A 21,954-nucleotide genomic window follows, 5' to 3' on the forward strand; every position below is an offset into this window, starting at 1 on the left:
TATTAATTGTATTAGAAAAGTAACCATGTGTTTTGTCTCATATTTTCCATGCGCTTAAGTGTTCCTATTTATATATTTTTGTACATATAGCTGAGGAAACTCTATAAATGAGTGATTTTCCTTATTTATCAAAATGGGTGAAAAGGAGCCATATACTGGTGCTTCTGCAGTGTTATTGCAATTTTATGAGCATAATCAAGAATACTGTTGTGAAATACTGATTTGACTGACCCAGAAGAATGAACATCTCCCTCTGTAGCTGTTCTTGAAGTCCAGCAATCTTGGGTGACCTTTGCTGTCCTGTCCAATGTACAGATGCTTACAAAAGGCACGTAGTCCTACCATGTGATGTTCCTTTGTTGTTGTTGTTGTTTTTTTTTTTTTTTCCTTTTTTTGGCGGCATTGCATGTGTTCCATAAGTTTATCCGTTTTTTTCAGTTTTATCAATGAAGACTTAAATAAATAACACAGATATATCTATACAATATATATATATATATATATAGATATATATATAAACATTTATATACTACATGCAATTCACATAACTTAAATAATAACTTATATTTACAGAGTCTCCCGCCAGGGAAAAAAAGAAAAAAAAGCAGTGAGTGGTGTGTATTACGTCCTGCGCTGTTTGCGTGAGAGCGCGCAGACGCACGACGTGTCTATCCGTATCCAGCGCCAGCCCACAGAGGTCTTTTCCGAGGTCAGCGCTCGCACATACGTCTGGGAGGTCTTGCACTGGGAGTTCCAGTGCTTGTCGTCGATGCCCCGGCACCCGCTCTTAAAGGGCTTGGCGCTGCGGCACTTGGTTTCGTAAAAGTACTGCTTGACCTCCGTGCCGCTGGTTTTGATCACCCCCAGGACTGTGACCTGGTGGCCCCGGATGTCCACGGCGTTGGTCTTGTCCGTCACCCACTGGCTCTCGCTGTCGCAGACCGAGTACTCGCCCCGGTAGCTCTTGTGCTCCACGTTGCGTTTCTTCCGCGTCTTGTTGGCCGCCTCCGAGGCGCCCACATAGTCGTCAATGAGGTAGAGCGGCGGCGGCTGCAGGGGCGGCCGGTCGCTCAGCAGGACCCGCGGCGAGTTGTAGCGCTTGTGCTGCTTCAGCAGCTCCGCCCCGATGTCCAGCACGGGCTGGTAGACGGACGGCGGCATCCTCTCCGGGTAGTCCGCCTCTTCGGGGGGGTCCAGCGCGGCCGGCGGGAGCACGTCCTCGGCCTTGTCGTCCTGCGCCTCCGCCTGCCTCTGCTTGGTCCGTGTGATGTCCGCCTGCAGCAGCTTGATGACCAGGGCGTTGACGGGGTCCTGCGTGGGGCTGCGCTTGTCCATCGACGTGGCTTTTATTCCGCAGAGGTACGCCAGGAACATCACGTACAGCAGGATGGACATCACTAAGTTCACCTGTAAGATCTGTGAGCGCAAAAAAAAAAACAAAAAAAAAAAAAGTCAGAGGAAGGGGCTAAATTCCCATCAGAACACCAAGAATCTGGATGCCTGCTAACCGTCTGCAGGCTGATACAGACAGTGCAGAACTGTTTCTGCTACAGCATGACATGAAAACATTGGATCTTTCCTGAAAACGCCCTCGTGAATAATGGTGCTGGCTGATCTGCGTCGGAGGAAATGTGCAGCTACAAGTGATCTATGCACGAGGGAGTGCACAAGCATGTCCGTTCACATGCATCCCTCGCTTGATTTATGGGCCAGCATGGCATATCCATTTAGCAATGTGTGCAAAGTGCCTTCTGGTGGAGTGGAACAACATGGAGGGGTGTCGGATGGAAATAATTATAATTTACCACTGCTTAATCCACCGTCCTCAGCGTGATTTCACCAGGTGCTCAAATTCAATTCTTTACGGCTTAGGACAGCTAACAGTACAACAGAGGCCTGTCATGTGCCATACAGTAAGTGCCCCTGAGAAAGTGAAAGAAAAGCTGGAGGGGGGGGGGGGGGGGTTGAGGATGTTTGACTCAGAGCAATGTGTATTCACCCTTGGCTTTGGTGAGCTGAAAGTGGGAAAAAATTAAGCAGGGCTGTCTGGCCAAATCACTTAGTTTTTATGTTTATTACCTTCCTGATTATCCCCCTAATCGGTCAATTAGTCATTCTTGCAACCCCTGTAATTCTATGGGTCATTAAGGAGGCTGCATTTCATGTCGTTCCCAACAGCCTGGCCAGCACAGATGGAAAACGACCAGCATGTCCCCTGTCAGAGGTTGAATTTGGACGCAAACAACGTAGCGTGATACAAAGTGCTCTCATGCTTCCTTGAAAGAAACGTGATGTCTTTTGCAGATTTAATCTCTCTACAAATCATCAAATTGCACATTCAGTACGGAATGCGGCCCAGCAATTCCGATAATTGCCTAATGTAAAGGTAGCTCAATTTTATATCATTATTTATTTTTTTTGTTTACATTTTTCCGATGTAACGCACCGCTCGTTTTTCCCTAGAGGTGGGGAAGTCCACACCGCATTGATGTATTGCCAGCTGGAAGAGTGGCACAGAGGCGCTGTTCACTAAAACCTCTGTAGCTACTGTGAAAGGCAGAGCGCAGAGCCTGAATTAAGGAGCCCCCGTGCCAGACCCCCCCTCCGCCACAGGGGATACAAAAACAAGGCCCCGCTGTGAAGCCACCGCCGCAGACTCAGGGGCCACATCCCCGAAGAGCATGTGCATCTCTGGAGCCGCTTTCAAGCCTCCGTTTGTTTTCGGCATTGGGATATCTGGGGTCCTTCAAAACAGCTCAAGACCAGCTCTGAACCAGATGAGGTAAGAGAGAAGCACCGTAGCAAAACCTTCAAATTGAGTGATGAACTGTGCTCTTAGATGTTTAACAGTGATGATGAAAAGGGCTCCGAGACATCGGTGCCATAGGCGCTATTAGTTACAATTAGCACTTCAAAGATGTACAGGAGCCCATCCCAGAATACAGATTACTCCAGCTTAGTAATAATAAATGTGGTTAATCGAGCCCCTCAGGTCGCCCGGTGTGTTTACATATTTCCTTTCACTAGCGCATGCTTCAGTGTGCCGGAGTTCCAGCCAGAATGATTTATGTTGTGAACACAAAAGGGATCTTGCAGATCTTGCATCTCCTCCAGAGCAGCACGGAGGGACCCCATTGGTCCGTTCAGAGACATCACTTCCTCCAGACATATGGGGGTGGGTGTGTGCTCTCTGCATTGATTACCCTCATTAAACACAGACAATTTCCTTTTAATTACACTTCCCTTTCCGTGTAAATGATTAATATGACATAAAACGAGCCTGTCCAAGTCATTCTACTGGGTCACAAGGCCCTGAAGACCAATAACAGGTCCTCGGAAATTGGATTGCGCAGCCATAATTGAAAGACCAGTGTACAGTACATTGTTTCTGGAGATGTTCAGCTTCGATCCTAGATGGATTATCATAGGTGTACTGCCTGCTTCAGACCAAAGTTATGAACTGATTGTCCCAGATTGTGAATGCAACCTGAATCAGGAGACCTATGACAGCAGGGGACTAGGGAAAAAAGCTTTTAATCACCAATATATTGTGCAGTAGATAAATGTTTTCATTGTGTAACAGATGGCTGTAAATTCCAGGAGGCAGCGCAGGAGGCAGCGCAGCACAGAATGGAAAGGTTACATTTTAGTATAGCTGGAACTCTAGGAGTAGGAGTTTGAAAGTTAGAATTTGCTGCTGTGCTACCCTCAGGTAGCGCTAACTAATGAGACAACAGACACAAGTGTTTTGTGTGTGTGTGTGTGTGTAAGGGGGGGGGGGGGGGGGGGCACAGGGGTTGAAATGTCAAAAGTGCCCTCTGAAAGCAGGAATTTTGTAAGAAGAGTTTCTTACTTTCTTAAATGCTGACTCTGGTCAGGAATTCATAGTAAGAAGCAAAATTCCTTGCATAGAAATGGGAAGATAAATATGAACAAACTGGACAAACTGACCTTTTTTCCCTCCCACCTTCCCTCCAGAGTTTATGAGCAGTCTGAATGGCTGACCCTCAGGCAGTCAGAGGACACTGGCTTAATTGCAGAGGCCGTCCCTGCTAGCAATCAATAATCACGGCTAATTACGCTTTTTTGGCAAAGGTTGGTGCTGACAGACCAACCACCTCGTTCCAGTCATAGGTTACAATGAAAGAGGGTCAGACACAAAGTCACCTCACAGCCAATGGCACAGACAATGTTCTCTGACAGTTCCTCCACACTGCAGTTTTCTTTAATTAATTAGATGTCCTTTATGTACATTTTTCCTTTCTTTTTTTTAATTAGCTTGCTAAGCATGCTAGGATGACAAATACATACATCTATCACATGATGTACGATAAACTGTGTATCCAAAACACCAGCACAATCTGAGCTCAAAGTTTCAGCTTAAGAAAATTCTCCCATGGTCGTGTGCGAACATATCACATATCAGTCATTAAATATGACTAAATAGTGCACGCTTAATAATACAGCCTGAGTAATATATTATGAGGATCTATGCTGCAGAGCAGTTCTCTGTAAAATACAGTACCACTTGAGAGTGTCAAAACATCTTACTGTGCTATTAAAGAATTAGGAAGCCTATTTGCTGTCCAAATAAAGAACAATTCACTTCCTTGGCTATGACTACAGTAAAAATAAGTAATATTTCAGAAATGGACAGAAAATGTTTATAGTCTTGGAGTAAGGATACAGGCCCTACTATACATGATCTTAACACTAGAGAAAATATTCCAGTTATGTTCATTTTAGAGAATTATCTATAGAAACTAGTGCATGTAGGTAATCAAGAACACATGATAACCTCATCCAGTCTGGGATTTGATGGAAATATATCACACAAATGTTTCATGTTTTGCACTGTAAATAGTTCCTAAAATTTGTCTGAGATTGCAGTTAACATTAATGATGCATGTGTAACGATGACATCACTGCAACCCTTCACCGAGAAATGTATGAAACAATACAGAATAATTTGCCTGGCAAAATGTCTGTCTGAAGCATATTCTTTTAATTTCAAAGTTGTTCAGCTCATTCTTACAGAGGTCTTTGTGATGACAAATTTCATGCATAATGTATGATGTCATTGGCAGAAAAAATCTATGAGAGTTGCTTCCAGCATGTGACAGGAAGAAAAAAGATTTTTCTCAGTTATAGCCATCTGTTCTAGTCTGTAGTAAAGATATGAAACTGAATTTTTTTACAGCCTTTTTTCCATCAAGGTGTATCTGTGTAACTTAGAACACAAAACATCTTTTGCATCCCTTAAACATCCACGCAATTTTGTATTTTCAGTAGCAAGTACATCAGGCTTTCCAAAAATAGGATGGTGCTGGTAATTCCATGAAAGAAAAAGTCAGGTGTATTGGGAAGTATTCAAAAGGAATGTCAAGTTTATGATTCCAAAGCATCCAAATCTTCACACTCCTTCACACTCCTCATTACCACATTTCCTAGAAAGATTTGTAGAAGACCTCTACTTCAACAGTATGGCTATTGTCCAGCTATCACTTTAGCTCAGGAAGTACAGATTCTAATGCTGCACATATATCTGGAGCAACCAAATCTGCGAACTACAGACCAAGCAGCAAGTGGGATTCTGCTTTCCTCTCTTTACCTGCTTGGTTCCTCCTGTCTACATGCTCAGTAGTGTAACTTTAGAGATTACTGTTGACTGTCCATTCACTCATATGGGAAAGGGCCTTTTCAACATTTTCAACATTGTGTCATTTAGTTTCCACATCATGACATTTTCAAGCCTGCATGAGTCAGTGACATTGGACCACAGTTAAAGCATTCTGTAACAAAATTTATGCTGATATTACACACCATGAGCACACATCTGGTTAATTTATTTTTACTGTCACAATCTCAGTCCCATAAATACGTCCTTGAAAAGTAACAGCGTGGTGTTCCTGCATTGCCTGAGCTTAACAATTATGTGGTAATTCTGTTCCATGTGCAACCTAAAACACAACTGAAACCACTGCTGGAAAATACACTTACATGAACTTATATCCAGAAATGCTTATATACCGGTTAGAATCAACCATATAGAGTGATCAAAACCAACAGGACAGAATCATTCCTATGCAAAGGTGTTTCAAAAACTCCACCTGTAAGAACCAAAAAATCATCTTGAAGCAATTTTGCCCTACTTAAAACATGTTAAACAGTATTCTAGTGCAAAGGCAAGCATGGTATATCATGAAATGCTGATCCTGTTACAATTTTAATACATGCTAATTGACAGACCACTTAGTAGAAAAATATTCTGGTAAAAATGTTATACAGTTTTGTTAAGTGCCTGGATACCACTCAACATTGTCCTGTACAGAAGTGACCTTTGTAAGCAACATCGACTGTCATGCACTCTGTGAAGGAATGTTCATTATAACCTGGCATACCTTTCTGAGTCTCAACCATTTTTAACTATCACTATGTCATTTGTCATTTGTTAATGTACTCATGAATCTACTTTTGAAATATTGTTAAACCGTGACAACTGTATAGGACCTCATCATAAAGTGTTTCTATGGCACACGTGAAAAAGTGGGGCAGATGGTTTTAAGTGCCTGAAATGAGAGCTTATACGGCTGCTGTTTATTTAGGGCAACTAATTGGCCACTACTTCATTACCTAAATGTAGGGCTCGGATTTGTTAGGGCTTCTATCATTTCAAATTAGGTAGATGGGGGAGGAGTTGTTGGCTTCCGTTATGTCAAATAATGATGAATTATTATTATTGCACAGAAAAAAATGTAATGGAATCAAATACTAGACAATACTAAATGACCTGTCTGAGTTCCTGTTAGCATTTTGGTCAGCAGGAAATGTATTCAGACATCCAGACAGCCTGGGAGGCACCTACAGTCCTGCCTTAATTCAGCCCATGCACTGTATAGGGCAGACATCTGGAGTTAGGCAATTAAAACCCAGACATCAGATATGCTCCTGCTATCACATGTGTGAAGGATGGGGAGGGAGGCTGATGCCTGGGAGAGTACGCTGATCATCAGGAGATCAGAGGAGGATTGTTCAAAAAACACCCTGGGACGCCCGTTCTGATGCACGGCTCCGCATCAGCCTCACCGAACCAAAGAGGAAGTGGCAAGACGACGCACTGTCCTCTAATCTTATTTCTTCATGCTTTTTCTTCCAACAACAAGGCTACATTGATCAAAGGCCAATAGCCCATAGCCTTTAGACCCACAGGAATAAAATACCTTAAAAAACATGTCATTGCTGGCAGCGTGTAAAGAAATTCTATTTTTTGTACACAATCACTCTTAACATAGTTTCCATCACAATCATCTTAGCCACCCCAGGATGGATGTCGTTACTGTTTTTCAATTTTTATATAACTAGGTCTTGTGATGCTGAGAGAATGTTTGAAGGGTTCCATTTTGTTTCTCCATTGCATTTTCTTTCTCTGTTTGTATAGGCTCTCAGCGCCATGTGCAGCACAATATTGGTGCAACATAATGTTGCGATTATCAAAAAAAATGGAGAATGCATATTTAAAGACTTGTTGTCATGTTAGGATCTCCCTCCAAGGAGGCTTGAACATTAAGGGGTAGGAGCCCGCTTTGTGATCTCCTATAAGTGGTTTACAGAACTGAACCCTAAGCTGTCTGTTGCAGGATAGTTCCTTTTGCTGCACCATTAAAGTGCAGGGCAATGCCTTGGGTTGCAATTGGACTATGTGTAGTTGCTGGGATTGCTTTCTCCTTGCAATTCAGTATATCATCACGCTATCCGCACCCCTACACACTGTCACTAAAAAATAAGGTGCAATTTAAGGGTTTATATCTTCCGTTTCTCCACGAAGGATTTACTTCAACGGCAATATCAATGGCGCGCGCCTAACGAGATTCTGCGTCTGTTACGGGTGACCTGAACTTCACTTTACCCTTTAAAGAGGAGGTGTGTTAATCTGTGTCCATACCAATGTAACACAGCTTTCAGATCTCCCTCATCGGGAGAGCGCTCCGCTCCACCGTCACACACCACCTAAGTCTTACGAAGAAAAGCTTATGGCTCTCTGAGCTTTTAACTCCCTGGAGGATTGCTGGGGGGATTAGCATCCCCGCTCCGCTTAGATATAGGCCGCGCTTCGTTTCCACGCTGTCGTTTACCGTACGCCGCGTCGCCCCAGCTGAGTCAGAGCTCGCCGATATTGCAGCGTGACAATCTCTGGGAGAAATGCACATTTGAGTAATCCTATTTGCCCCCACCCCCCCACCCATGCAATCAAGCCAGTATCTCGGAGCGTGTATGTACAAAGCTGCTGCATTCCCTGCACAGGGGCTGTCCTTCTGGCAGTGGGGAGTAAGAGTGACGTCTGAAATAGACATGTAGACTGACATGTGCTGCAGCAGCTTGTGTCGGGATGCTCATACAACATTTATACAAAACATGAGTTTAACGGGCTGTGGTTTTTTTTATTTAACTGTACTTAAATAATTTATGGTCATTGCTGTTTTTAACAATTAGATGTAGATTAAGAAATAAAAACAATCACTGAGCAATGACTGAATCTCTGAAAGGTAGAGCAGTGTATGTCAGTCATTCTGAAAACTATTTGTATCCAATTATGTCAGTCATTCTGAAAACTGTTTTGACTGAGGAATGCAAAATAATGGCTTGATAAGTCAAACGTAAGTCGCCTGGCCTGGTTGCAATTCACCAGGCAACGGAAATTGAATACTCACTTCCACCTTTCAGTACCGATCTGCACCTGTTCTTTTTCAAAAATTTCAGAAATAAACTAAAAAGGGCAAAGGCAGTTTCACCGCAAAGCCTGCCAGCGGGACGGATAACGCATTTAACACCTGAGCCCCAAGTCAATCTGTTTCTGATTTTGAAAGTGCCATTTCGTCTGATGGACCGTGCGTTAAACACGGCTCTGAGGGCATTATACTGAAGGAGAAATCCACACGAATTTCAAAGCAGCTAAGCCCCAGCGAAGCCCAATAGACTCCAGATGTTCCAATAAAAGAGAAAGTATTGGGACCCCCCCCCCCCCCCATCCCCCTCTGTCTTTTGTCACTCCCACACAGCTGGAGTTATGGACAGTGAGGGAAAGAATGTGTTTAACACACGTCTTAGTTTACTTGTGGCAACCTGTAGAACAATTGTGCCATTTGGACACAGCACACGGTGTTCGAAATCTCACCAAGATCATGTACAACCTTTCAGAAAAGATAAATACCCCCATGTGTACAACGTACCAGTGAAAGCATCGTGTAATGCTTCTTCTGGGCACTACAAATGGCACTTTATTAGGTGTGTATTGGACAGTTTGTAATAAAATGAGAATTGGATTCTAAGCCTGTGAAGATGCCAAAGTGTGGCCATTGAATGGGACTGTTAAATATTCATAGTGTACATACACACACATATATATACACAGTATGTCTATTACAATATAATAAGGCTCTTAAATCGAATTTTCCTTTGGCAATTCATTTCTGATAGACATGATTGTTGCATTTCCATATGAGAATTGAGTAAAAATTGCATGCAGTTTTTTGGGGACATCCATGAATTGATCAGAGAGGATTACAGGTCTGATAGATTAATGCACTGACGGGGCAGAAATCAGCGAGCAATAGGACATAAACTGAGTCAAGGTATGCAGCCATACACACTGTAACGAAAAATTTGCATTGCAACAGAAACCACTGACTACACTGGAATGCGGCTGTATTTTAAAAAAAGCTGGTGGAGGCATGTAACATCAGTGATTACCAAGCACTTACTTATGTTATATGCATGGTGCAATGAGGTATTTCCATAAGTCATGGCTTGACAAGTTAACATCACCTGATTCATAAGTCATGCCTTGACACATCAACATCACCTGTATGTCATATTTGTAGGATGTATGAATCATACCAGCAGGAAAGCATTACACCTGCCTTACTCCTAACACCTCCACCCGTCAGATTCGGTATTTCAAGATCAACTCATTTAAAAAGCACACCATAAGTAAGAATGAACAGGTGGTGAACTCAAATGTACACATGTAGAGGCATGGCGTAGGCTGGGCATGTGTGTAAGCACGCTATCAACCCATACAAACAAGAGGCTCCTAAAGACAGAGGGAGCACTTGGTGCTCCTACTTCACAAGAGAGGACCAACACAACATGGGATAGAGAGGATGCTGTAAACCCATAGGTCCGTGACAATATAATTAACCCCTTTCAATTGATCAAATGATATTTATATCTAAATTTATATCCAAAGTACAAAGAAATCAGTTGAACTGGATTTGCCTCCGCAGCTCTTTTACACATTGGTGTAAAAGTCTGTTGAAGCTCTCTTACTTTATTTCAGGGTACTTGTTACGCATTTAGGATACTTCGAATAAGTGTCCTCACAAAGGTGAGGCTGTTGCTTGAAATCCCACGAAGTCACAAAATGAAGGCTGCGAAGAAGGGCTCGGGGCTCGCACCACATTCCTACAGCATTCCACCCTCCCCAAGGCCCTTCTGCAGAGGAGATCAGCCTGACAATAATTACCACTACAAATCCTCGAGGATACCTTTTAAAGTCAAGCAAAAATGCAAGGAGGCTCGAAGCGGCCCGCATTACACAACCTTAATATCGCAGGTCAAACTTAGCAATGAGACCCGTCTACCCTGAGCGGGAGTGTCAACGCGTCCTTTGGAGTGACCGAAGAATGGTTCCATGCAGTGGCACAGAAAGGTACATCAGCAGTGCCACCAGAGAAGTACAATTCCACAGCTAAGGCCTGCTCTTTACTGACTCTGCTGAGGGCTTTAACTTTCGTGAGGAAAACTGCAAAAAAAACAACATAGCATTGCACTGCCATAGAATTCCTGATGTGAGTTGGGGGTTAAATTCCCAACCTGGCTGTCTCAATCTGGCCACCTAATCATTCCCTTAGTTTAATAGGCTAAATAAATCCCTCTCTCTGCACCTAAGCTGATACGCCTTGAGCATTCTGGCGCAAAATGGCTGGTGCGCGTAACCCAGGTGCGTACCACCACTTATATATACAGTACAGTCAAAGGTTTGGACACACCTACTCATAGAATAATAGTGAAGACATCAAAACTATGAAATGACTCAAATGGAATTAAGCAGTGCCTGAAAAAAGTGTTAAACAAACCAAAACTATCTTATATTTTTGGATTCTTCAAGCAGCCAAAAAAAAATTCATACATAAGCATTAGCTTCACTATTTATAGTTGTCCAAGAAACAAATTTCAAGCATTTTTAAGCATAAGACGTTACATCAAAATGTCTTTGAATGCATGGTCCCTATTATCTTCATCAGATGTGACCAAGGTGGTACTTTCAGTTATATGCAGCGCTCACTGAACGTTGTGAGAACGCTGCGTCTCAAGGCTGGACAGGTAAAGATATGGGAGGGGAACAGTAAATCCCGCTAAACATGTGTGTGTGTTTAACGTGTCCTGGAATGGGATAGCAGACAGACAGCGTGAGAAAATGCAGTCTCAGTGGTGTAGAGGCCAAGACAGAGCACACACTCTCTGCTGCCACTGCCAATGACAGGGACCGAAAAGCACACAACAAGCACAGGATGGTAAAGAAGAGGTCAGAGGTGAAAGAGGATATTGAAAACAGTCATAAAACAGCAGCAGTAGAGGTAGTCTTTGAGAGGTGTGTAAAAAAAACTGCAAAAGTTGTAGTCACAAAAATAGTTCTGCTATAATAGCAGCGGTAAAGAGTACATGTGGTAGTTGAAGAAGATGTAGTAGGTGGAGCTGTGTGAATATTCACCACAAAGACAATCAAATACAATGTCTTCCTCTCTCTAGTTAAAGTACTCAACAGCATCAGTATCTGTGAAAGTAAATCAGTATAGACAGAAAGACCTGAACTGACACGTTTGATACGAGTAATATCTCTGGTATTAATCAGTTACCCTCATCAATTGTCCAAAATCCAGAAAACATAAATAAAATAAAATATTTTTAGTGATGCATTCCAGCACCTGAGAAAACTGGCAATTAGCACATTGCATTGCAATCTTCATAAACTGAAGATTCATGTAAACTTAAATGTTCACTCGAATGAACTTGCCACTTCAGTATCTCCCAGTTCCACCCTCTTTATGATCAGCATTTTAGCATCTTCAGAATTAGATTTGTGTTTCATCTTTTACCCGTGACAGACACTCTCAGTCATCAGACATGTGGATGGCTTCAATAAAATAACAGAGAAATAATAACGGTGGAAAGGAGGCAGTGACCATTAAATGCATGTGCATTTGCACTGCTTCTAATTACATCCTGTGATTTTTGGAGCTTTTCAAATCAAACATTTTAAATAATTGAAAATTACTTTGTTTTAAAGGATCTTATTCCTCAGAGGTGTCATTAACTGGGGAATACCTTTTCAAAGTTAATCCGTTATCTACGTCTGCTAAAATATGTCCACGTAGACTACATGGAGCAAGCACCATTCAGTTCTGCTCTGTCATTGACACATCTGCTTGTTGATTTAGAATCACGCTCTTGATTCAAAACTGTCACTGTAATTCACCTGCGACTTACTGGATACCGCAAAAATGTAGAACGGAATAAAATTACAACAAACAAATTACATGGCAGAGTGCTTCTGAAGAGGCATCTACGGTGGTGCAACCACAATCAACAGTCTACCCCTGCCAAGGGAAACCATGGCCACAGCGCCTGTTTAATCTACTAGTATAAAAACCCACTCATCATTTCCCTTCTGTGTCAGATGTTAATTACTGATGCTATCGATCCTGTTTATTAATACAATAAATATAATAAGCAGTGTTTCAGATGTATATTAATACAGACACTCAAGAGTAATTAAATTTCTTACTGTAAATGGTTTTCAAGCACTGTGAGCATTTGAGGAATTGAGATGTGGATATTACAGGCTACAGGTGTTTACCATACCAGATCCTAAACTTATAGGAATATATATAGGAAGGGTAAGAACTGAAATATACTTAACTGTATCCAGCTGAAAACAACACAGCAATGTTCAATACTTAAGAGGCAGAAAAAAGCAATGGAACTAGTGCATGTTACGCACTATGAATGTTGTGTTGTCAACTGTGGAGTCTGGTCAACTATGGCTTAGATCTACAGCTCTAACATTTAACTACGCAAGGACTCCAATTGACCTAATAGGTCAGGGAGGATTGCAACATACTGTAAAAACCTCCATATACTCCAGAAGGTACCTGGTACCTGACATGATGAGGGGTGACAGCATGAAGGTTTGTTTTTGATTCTTGGTTTTACAACCTATGTGTGGACTTAGACCTCCTGTTCCCACATTCTGAAGTATGTCATTTGGAGTGACCGCTTGAGCAAGTGTTCCAGATATGAAAGCAGACTGTAAGATCTGTCAAGTCACATATAAAAGCCATTGCGGAAATGAATAATGTATTTTAAAGTGATGTACTTGTCACTTCATGGGAAATCACTGAAAAAGACAATGTGACACCACACTGCTTGCTGCCAAACAACTCCTCTATATGCTTCTGAAACTTTCATTCATGTCAGAAAACGGACATTTAAGTGACCCATATACTGTGCATCTACAAAGTAAAGTCTATTGTGCATGGTCTCTATGGTCCCCTGCACCGCAATAGCAAACAGGAAACTCAGGGAAAGCTACCAACCCAGTTCCCTAGTAGAGTCTTCCAGATTAAACTAGTTTTCAGTGAATCTACAAGGTCATTTCATCCATAGAGTGGTCCCACTCCTCCCACAGGGACACACATCTGATCTAAAGTGGGCCATGTTGAGTGCAATACATTAAGTGGATGTGTTCCTGCTTTCTGTCTGAGGGAATTTCTCAGTGTTTATATTAGTCAGATTATTCTTGTCCGCCTTGTTAAACGTAACCTGACAAAGCAACCACAAACAAGACACATCAAAAAAAGGCTGCTTGTCCTTTTCAACAGCTGTAGTTACTCTGATTTCTTGGTCTTGGTCCCTCCAGTGGTGGGATGTTGTAACTGTCCCTCACTCCTGAGGGAGCACCTGACTCAGTAAGTAAAAAAATGAGTAATTGTTGGTTGAGTCAGCGGACATGATCAATTCTAGGGAGGCTTCCTCCAGAAGCAAAACAAAAGAGAAAAAAAAAACTGTCCTTTCCTGGAAATCACATTCTCATATTGCAATAGAAATGGAAAGAGAGATAAAAGGGAAGGAACACAAATAAACAGACTATCGGGAACATGTGTTTACAATTACAGTGATGGCCACAGAGTGCGGACACATGTGTGAGTGATATGGGCTATTTGTTTTTGAGGTTTTACTGCATGAAAATAAAAACTGCATTACTCCACAAATGAACTGCAGAAATGGGGTCTATGCATGATTTTTTTTTTAATTAATCTCCCAAAATAACACTGTAGAGGCAATTCACTTGAGATCTGCATATTCAGAAGTACTCATGAAGTATGGCTGGTCTGTTGTTCTCTTTACTCCAACTGCATCAAGGCTGTGAAGAACGCATATATAGTCACACATACAATACAAATAGAGCCCAGTTTTATATGCTAGGAGGGGAAACTGTCTATATAATAACTCTGAATTAGCATGCTATGTTATCTTTATTAGTGAATAAGTCAGAGCTTTCATTTAACCCATAACCTTTTTGTCTGGCTAATAATTTAATAGAATTCATTAATTTAATTTTCAACTGAAAATTAATGATAAATGATAAAAGTTCCTAAATGTCCTCTTTTATTTTGGAATTATGTAACTTGCTTTCGAACCGCCATCTGGGTCGTAACTTTTCATGATCAAATACACAAAAAGCTGAACAAATTGAATAAGCTTTATTCAATTTTGAATTGATTCAGTAACCTCTGTATCTGGTCAGAGAGTGAAATGAGTCTTCCCCTCCATGTGAAAGGATACTCCCTCTCTGCAGAACATGAGAGGTTGGTGTCAATAAAAGCATGATAACTCTATGTGAATGGCCAGTCCTCCACTGTGACTAAGTTTGACCATATTACTGTGTGGTCCGGGCAGTGTAACACCATACAGATTTGCTCCTGGCCTCTGTTTCATACAGTGACATAGTTGCTCCTGTATGGTCAAGCTGTCATCACATCTGCCCAAAAATGGGTCAGCGTTTTATCTGTAAGCAGGCAGCTTCGGGATCAGAGACTAATGAGCTGATGTCAGATGACCTGGCCTATTATTTTTCTTAATGGTTTTGGTGGGAGGATTTTTGAGAGAGAAAAACTCGTGAATTGCAAATTTTGAGAAGGGTGTTAAGCTCTTGAAAATGTGTTGAGGGAAGGCCCATTGGTTACGTAAGGTTTGTTTGTCTTGTTAGTACAAACAATGGGTATTTTAATACCAACTGTTTTACATCCATCACAAAGATGGAATTCACAAAGGGGAATTAAGAAAACTCTAATGCATTTTAGCAATTGCTAGTCTTATCTCTATTATATTATCAACAATTGCCCCTAGGGAAAATTTATAATAACAGTGAACAACTGTCAGAATTATTCAATGCAGTGGTGATCCATCAAACAGGCTTTAAGGAATTTCTGAGATTATAAGGAAACATTGAAAATGTTTGGTCATTTTTCCAAGATGAACTTTAACAAAGTCAAATTACACCTTTAATTGATTTAATCTTTCAAATTATAACAAATGATTTTCTAGTTCTCGCACACGATCACCATTTTTGCCAATTGGTTTGCTCCCTATCTTAAGAGTTGAGACTAATATGAACAATTCAAGAACTGCAGACTAAGATAATGCTCAGAGGACTTCTCTTCCTTTTGGTGTATTGCACACTGCCAAAGTACACATTCTGTCTAATCCCAGAGATTAAGCAGTGATCTCACCGTAAATCCATTCCATGGCACCCAACAACTTTAAAGCAGAATGCAGTGGTATGTAATGAAAGTAAAGGTGATGTAAAAACTGTTGATAAACTTCAATACAATCTAAGTTGCTAATCAGTGTTACATCTTTGTGTTCTGGCCTTATTTTGAGTGGCAAAATATTTGTCATTACTCATGCATTTTAGATGTATAACTGATTCAATTTAAAAATAAAATCATGTGCAAGTACCACAAAAGCAGCACTTCCTTTTAATTCAGATTAAAACGTTATGGCCAGATTGTAAAGCGTGAGTATTAAATTCTGCCCATAGAGTGCAGAAGGATGGGAATGCTACTAGCATGTAAAACCATCACTGAGCCACCTGTTGTTGTTCACACTGACACTCCTGAAACTCCACAGAGTGATCTATTTAGCTCTTTAACGAGTCTCGTAAAATTTCAGTATTATTCCCTTCCCACAGAACGTCTGCCTTTCAGCATGCACAGGTGTTAAAACCCATGTTTCCCGTGCATAACATGCAATATGCATGGAACTATAGATCATTGCGTGAGGAGGTAAGCCTTTTTTATAATTCAGCTGGAAACACAAAGGCTTTTCTTAGTAAAGCACAATGCAGAACAACAATCATTACAAAATAACAGCCTAAATTATATGACTGGATAGCACTTAATAATTAAACAAAATGAAAATGAAATATTTGCATAAATTTGCTTTTTTTATTCGTATCATATATAATATCAATTATAACAGATTATATAGTACAACATATTATATCATTATGATACATACTGTATATAGATTACATTTCTCAAATTACAGTTATGTAATTAACAAAAATTAAGAACAATTGCAACATACTATAGATTTACGGATTCAGATGTTTTAATTGGGTCTAAATTGTAATTTTTATTTAATCCTCGTTCGTTCGTAACCGAGGTTTTGTCGCGCAGTTTTCATGTTGCTGGACAATAATGCCAGTTGGTTTGAAAATATCGACAAATCGATGAACTTTGAAAACAAATGAATTCAAGTAAATGCTTTAATATTAAAGCTTTATAGCAAAGTTAGCGTGGATAATGAATGACTTCAAAATAGTGAGCAGGAATGATATATTTAAATTTTTAAAGCGTAAATGCTGTGTCTGGTTTCACTGCAATGTAATGGTGCCTGACCAGGTTTTTTTCTCGCCCCCCACATGACGTTATCGTAACACGTGTAACGCAAGGTAACAGCAGTTCTAAAGTGAACGCCTGCTGAGAACCAATCAGGGAAAGGGATTCGCTTAATCTGGAAGGCATGTTGGATAGATCATGCCCCATTGAGTAAACATGTAACGCAATTTAATACCCAGTCTAATAGGACACGCATTTAATGGATCAAACATGGGAAGGGATTCATTTACTGTAATCTGGAATTCACATACAGCAGGATTTACCCTGTCCCCATTGAACAGCGCCGGGTATAAACAATATCCGCATATATTGTAGCTGTACTCCACTATTGAGTATGCCAGCCGCGATCGTTCCGGAGATGTGTCTACTGACTCGTGGTGTTCTGACTTTCACTGAGTTCAAGAAATAGGCCTACGACATATACCGTCTGTATTTACAATAGTCTTTCCATTACGCATGACGCAATGTGTGTGTGTGTGTGTGTGTGTGTGCGTGCGTTCGTACGTCTGTGTCTATTTCTGTGTCTCTGTGTTTAACTCTTCATTTTTTGTGAAGAAATATTGTACACTGCCATGGTAAATTGGTGCCTGAAAGTAGTTCCCTGTAGCACACTCAGTGAAATCACACTATGCACCCTTGATGATACCGTATACAATTTACATTACAATATACAAAATGAGCAGAACTGGAGGTCAACAGACTGTGTTCGTCTACGCGACAGACACACACACGCACACACACGCGCGCGGTCTCTCACACACACATTCAGTCCTTCCGTTTTGCGGTTTGGGCAAAATGAGTTTGGAATAAGAGTTCAATGCATATACTTGCAATGTTGTTAACTGAACAATACTACCAAAACGTAACAAAATATTATTGTACACTATTACAGTAACAGCTCTATCACTTAAAAGGGATATAGTCTACATGTACCAACATGCATAACATTAAAGTGGAGTGTTTAAAAACACTGAAAATGGTTTCCTACTTAATAGAAAACCTGATATGTACCCCTAGCAGCGTCCCAAGTCTATTATTTGACAAATGCCTCTTTGAAAAGCAAGCCTACACACGACTGCCCATAGCGCGCGCCAAGGGAAAGGTAGCCTTCATTACAAACATCTGAGTGGCAAGTGTGAAAATTAGGCGTCGAACATATACAAGCATAGTGCGCTGATGAACATACAGATATGCAACAAAAGCCATGGTCAGTCTACAGTGCATTTCTAGAAGTGGCTGGCAATCCCGTCTACCACAGAGATTTGCGTGGATTATCCATTTTTGGGATTGTCCGCCTTTCTCGAATTGTGTACTGGGTATGTTTTAAAATAATGCCGTGAATATTTCCGTTTGGCCATATCAGGAAGGTGATGAGCATAAAAGTTTTTGAAAGACCGGTAGTTCATTTGATAGCTAGTACTTCGCAGTAGTTCTACTCTCATTTTACAGAGCGACGGCGGCGCTGCTGAAGGTGGATGAGACAGACCAGCCCTCCGGGTAACGTGCGATGCTTTCATTTTCACACGTGAAAATATCATTATGTGCTGTTGAGTTCTTAAATTTTACAGATAGATGTTCAATTAAATACACGTCTTTGGTTAAGTGAAAGTGCACAACAGTCTGCGCTGTTAAGTATTTTATAGAACTCACAAATAAACTGACTAAATGTTGACTAGTCGCCCAAGCAATCACCGAAATTAGACAAAATGCTTCAGCAATAACAGCGAAGAAACTTACAATAACCTGTACAGCCCTCGGTCTATTGTTTTCCACCTGGGGTAGGAATGTATGCATTCTCGGTAAGGTAAGAAGACTGCGCCCGTACTGGTTTTAAGTTCCCCCAAGGGCAGTGCGCGCTGCGAAGAGCTTTTTACATTCCCTGTAGATGCATTACTATGTGGACCATAAGCGATCACAGAATCGCCCTTGACTTCGTCGTCTTAATTACGTTGAAACATTTTTTCCTTATCTTTAAAGATCGGTTCCCTAGAAAAAAATGGCTATACCTGTTGTCCCTAAACCAGATTCAAAAGGTTCCCTTTCAGACTGTAATTTGTCCACAATGTAAGCTTCGCCAGCTTTGCAACAGTAGTGTTTTCACTACCACTAAAGTGGTTATTGTTATTTCCAGTTATGTCCCCACTCATCATCATAAATTCACTGCCGAATCAGTCCCGTAAATCAGAAGTCGCTTCCATTTCCCACGGAACTAAGTAAGAACAACCAGAAACTCAACAGAATATTTAAAAAAGGAACTTACCGTAATAAAGGTAACCATAGCATCGGTGTGAAAACATCCAGCAGAGCCGACATTAAGGTAATAAGTTAGTAAAGGTCTTTTTGAAACTTCCCAATTTAGAACGTGCGTTGCGTGTTGCAACAGTCTTGTTAGCGTTAACTGTGCAAAACGGTCTCTCTCTCTCTCTCTCTCTCTCTCTCTCTCTCTCTCTCTCTCTCTCTCTCTCTCTCTCTCTCTCTCTCTCTCTCCCTCTCTCTCTCTCTCTCCCCTCCTCCCTGCCGGTTCCCTTGAAAACGTAATCTGCAGTGCTGCTATACCCATCCAGCTGAGCCAGATGGCTTTCAGCGCTGTTAAACTTCATGACTGGGACGTCGCAATCCGGAAACTCAATCTGTGTATTTTTTTTTTTTTCTGTAGCACATTCAGTATCACCTGTAGGTGCATGCAGCAGTAACAGTGACATGGTTAATGTTAGTGGCTGTAATGGTAGGTCAATTTTGACTGCTGACATTAATTGAGGGATTCTGTTGGAAACTTGAAACCCAAATTTCAAAGTCACCATGCCAGATTGTGCCTTGTCTTCTTGCACTGTTCTCCAAGGATTTATGAATATCAGCGCAGTTGCCCTCTACGTAGCATACTGTTCTTGTGCCTCTACAAGACCATAACCTAACTGACAAGACAGCTCTTAGAAGGAGTCTTTTCTTTTTGTTGAGTGTTGTTTTTTATACCCCCATTCAATTTAACACACAATATCCATAGAAAAGAAATGTTTAAGTGTTAAATGTTAACGCTTTCTTACATCTTGTCTCACACATGTTATACATGTTTCAGGGATACATAAATGTTCCATGTATTTATTACACACAAAACTGTGAATTACCCATACTCTGACAGAGTGGGGGGTATTTTAAACAAAGACCATATCTTGCTATCCTCCATTCAAAGCATTTTTGATATAGTATGCATTCCCTTCACCCGTGTTTTCAGCTGCACTTCCCAGCTGGTACGTATTATTGCAAGGAGACATTTTGCCAAGCAGGCTCAATTCAAGCATGAAAAAAATCAAAACTGCTACAAGAGCATGTACATTTTATGAAATATATTACTAGTAGGACTACTTCATTAATGTGCCATTGGGTACCTCTACCTGCTCATCCGCAGTATGAGGCTGCTGTTTACTTTGCTGTTACAGGGCTTGTGATGGACTGTTTTCATAGGCTGGCTATTTGAGAGAGGGTGAGGGAGGCTGAGCATTAGTTAAACATGTAAAGACTCCGGCACAAAATGCAATTTGAACACCTATTGAACTCACACAAATTAGTATGTGCTGCCACAGCCAGTGTCAAAACAATCAAAATTATATGTTGCTTCTCTTCTCCATTCTTAATCCATCACAGACTAGACTGACATACATCGTACGTTCTTAGCTGTAGTTGTGGTGCAACAGCAGTTCTGACAGCTGTTTTGACTGCTGCATCCATGTCGCACTATTGTAGCGTGCCAAGGTGCTTTCATCTTTATCCTGTCTTTCCCTTCATCTAGGAACATATGGGAACACAAGGGTTCACAACTGTGTGCAAGTTATGTTGTTGCCTAGGATCAGAACAGTATAGAACAGGAGACATACTGTTAGAGCATGCATGTCTCCTTATGAATGAAATTTCCGCTCTCGGGACAAGTGGCATTACTTGGCTGTGAGATCTAGCTGGGCACAGTAACTGTCCACCACAGTGGCTACAGCAGTAATGTTCTCTAAGGCAGTGTTTCTCAATCCTACTCCTTGTCCTGCATATCTTCTATCCATTCTTGCTCCAAACACACCTGATTGAAATTAGTGTGAGCTCTTGATTAAATCAGGTGTGCCCAGCTAATCAAAAGTGCCACCGATGAGTTCAGTCAGGTAGGTAGAGCAGGGAAAGATGGAAAACGTGCAGAGCAGGGGGGCCCCAGGAGCAGGACTGAAAATCAGTGCTCTAAGGTAATTTAAAATCTCTTTTACAGCTGTGGCAGAGTGTTGGCTTTTTGTACCTGGGTCTTTGATTGTCCCACATATTTGGCATTAGTCTCTGAAAAGAGCAGCATCAGTCTAAATCATCTGCACAATTGTGTGACAGCATATAGTTTAATCTAAGCATTATGCATCATCATACAGTACATATAAGAAAGGGAAAGTATCCAGTGGCTTACATCTTTGCTAATATCACTCAGACAGAGCTGTATTGTAAGTTGAATATTTTTGACATAGCTCAGTACCTCTGGGGCCCTATGTATCATAGTCCAAGACATAATTGTTGTAATCTGCTCGGCAGACATCGCTTGTCAAGCAGAATTTACACTGTTTCCATTTGGCATATTATTTATAAATATGGATGATATTTCATCTAATTAAGGGTAATCACATGACTCAAGGGTGAAGAGACAGCACCCTAGTAGGCAATTAAACTATCAATCTTCACTATAAGTTCAGCTCCATAGCTACTACACCATCCAACCGACATAATGTTTAATGCAGCTGCTTATTGTTTACTTTGGTAAGTTTACTTTGGTAAAGTCTACAGTGTATCTCATCAATTGAGTCAAAAATATCAACTGTACTTTGAGACCAAAGGAGTGCAAAGCCTGGAGTCTGGCCAATGGGAGAGCTGTTAGGTAAGGGTGAAAGATCAGACAGATATTGATGGCAGGTCT

At 41.2% G+C, this 21,954-nt stretch overlaps 1 protein-coding gene across 2 annotated transcripts; it reads right to left on the reverse strand.

Annotated features, from left to right (window-relative positions):
• Positions 1–621: 621 nt before the first annotated feature.
• On the reverse strand, positions 622–19,383 carry ntf3 (neurotrophin 3). Of its 2 annotated transcripts, none has more exons than XM_036518265.1 (2): positions 19,285–19,383; positions 622–1,416 (listed from the first exon to the last, which is right to left on the reverse strand). In XM_036518265.1, the coding sequence occupies exons 1-2, from the start codon at positions 19,300–19,302 to the stop codon at positions 622–624; spliced, it is 813 nt and encodes a 270-aa protein (XP_036374158.1). In that variant the 5' UTR covers positions 19,303–19,383. The 2 variants fall into 2 exon arrangements, with proteins under 2 accessions (XP_036374158.1, XP_036374157.1); XM_036518264.1 differs by lacking the exon at positions 19,285–19,383 and adding an exon at positions 18,762–18,830.
• Between the last annotated feature and the right edge of the window lie 2,571 nt (positions 19,384–21,954).

The sequence above is a fragment of the Megalops cyprinoides genome, chromosome 23, assembly GCF_013368585.1.
Source record: "Megalops cyprinoides isolate fMegCyp1 chromosome 23, fMegCyp1.pri, whole genome shotgun sequence".
Lineage (NCBI taxonomy): Eukaryota > Metazoa > Chordata > Actinopteri > Elopiformes > Megalopidae > Megalops > Megalops cyprinoides.

Coding starts and splice junctions, on each gene's coding strand:
- ntf3 (XM_036518264.1), bottom strand. CDS start 18,818: ATGCATACATTCCTACCCCAGGTGGAAAACAATAGACCGAGGGCTGTA. Junction 1,417..18,761: donor CGAGGGCTGTACAGGTTATT/GTAAGTTTCTTC, acceptor TTGCGCTCACAG/ATCTTACAGGTGAACTTAGT.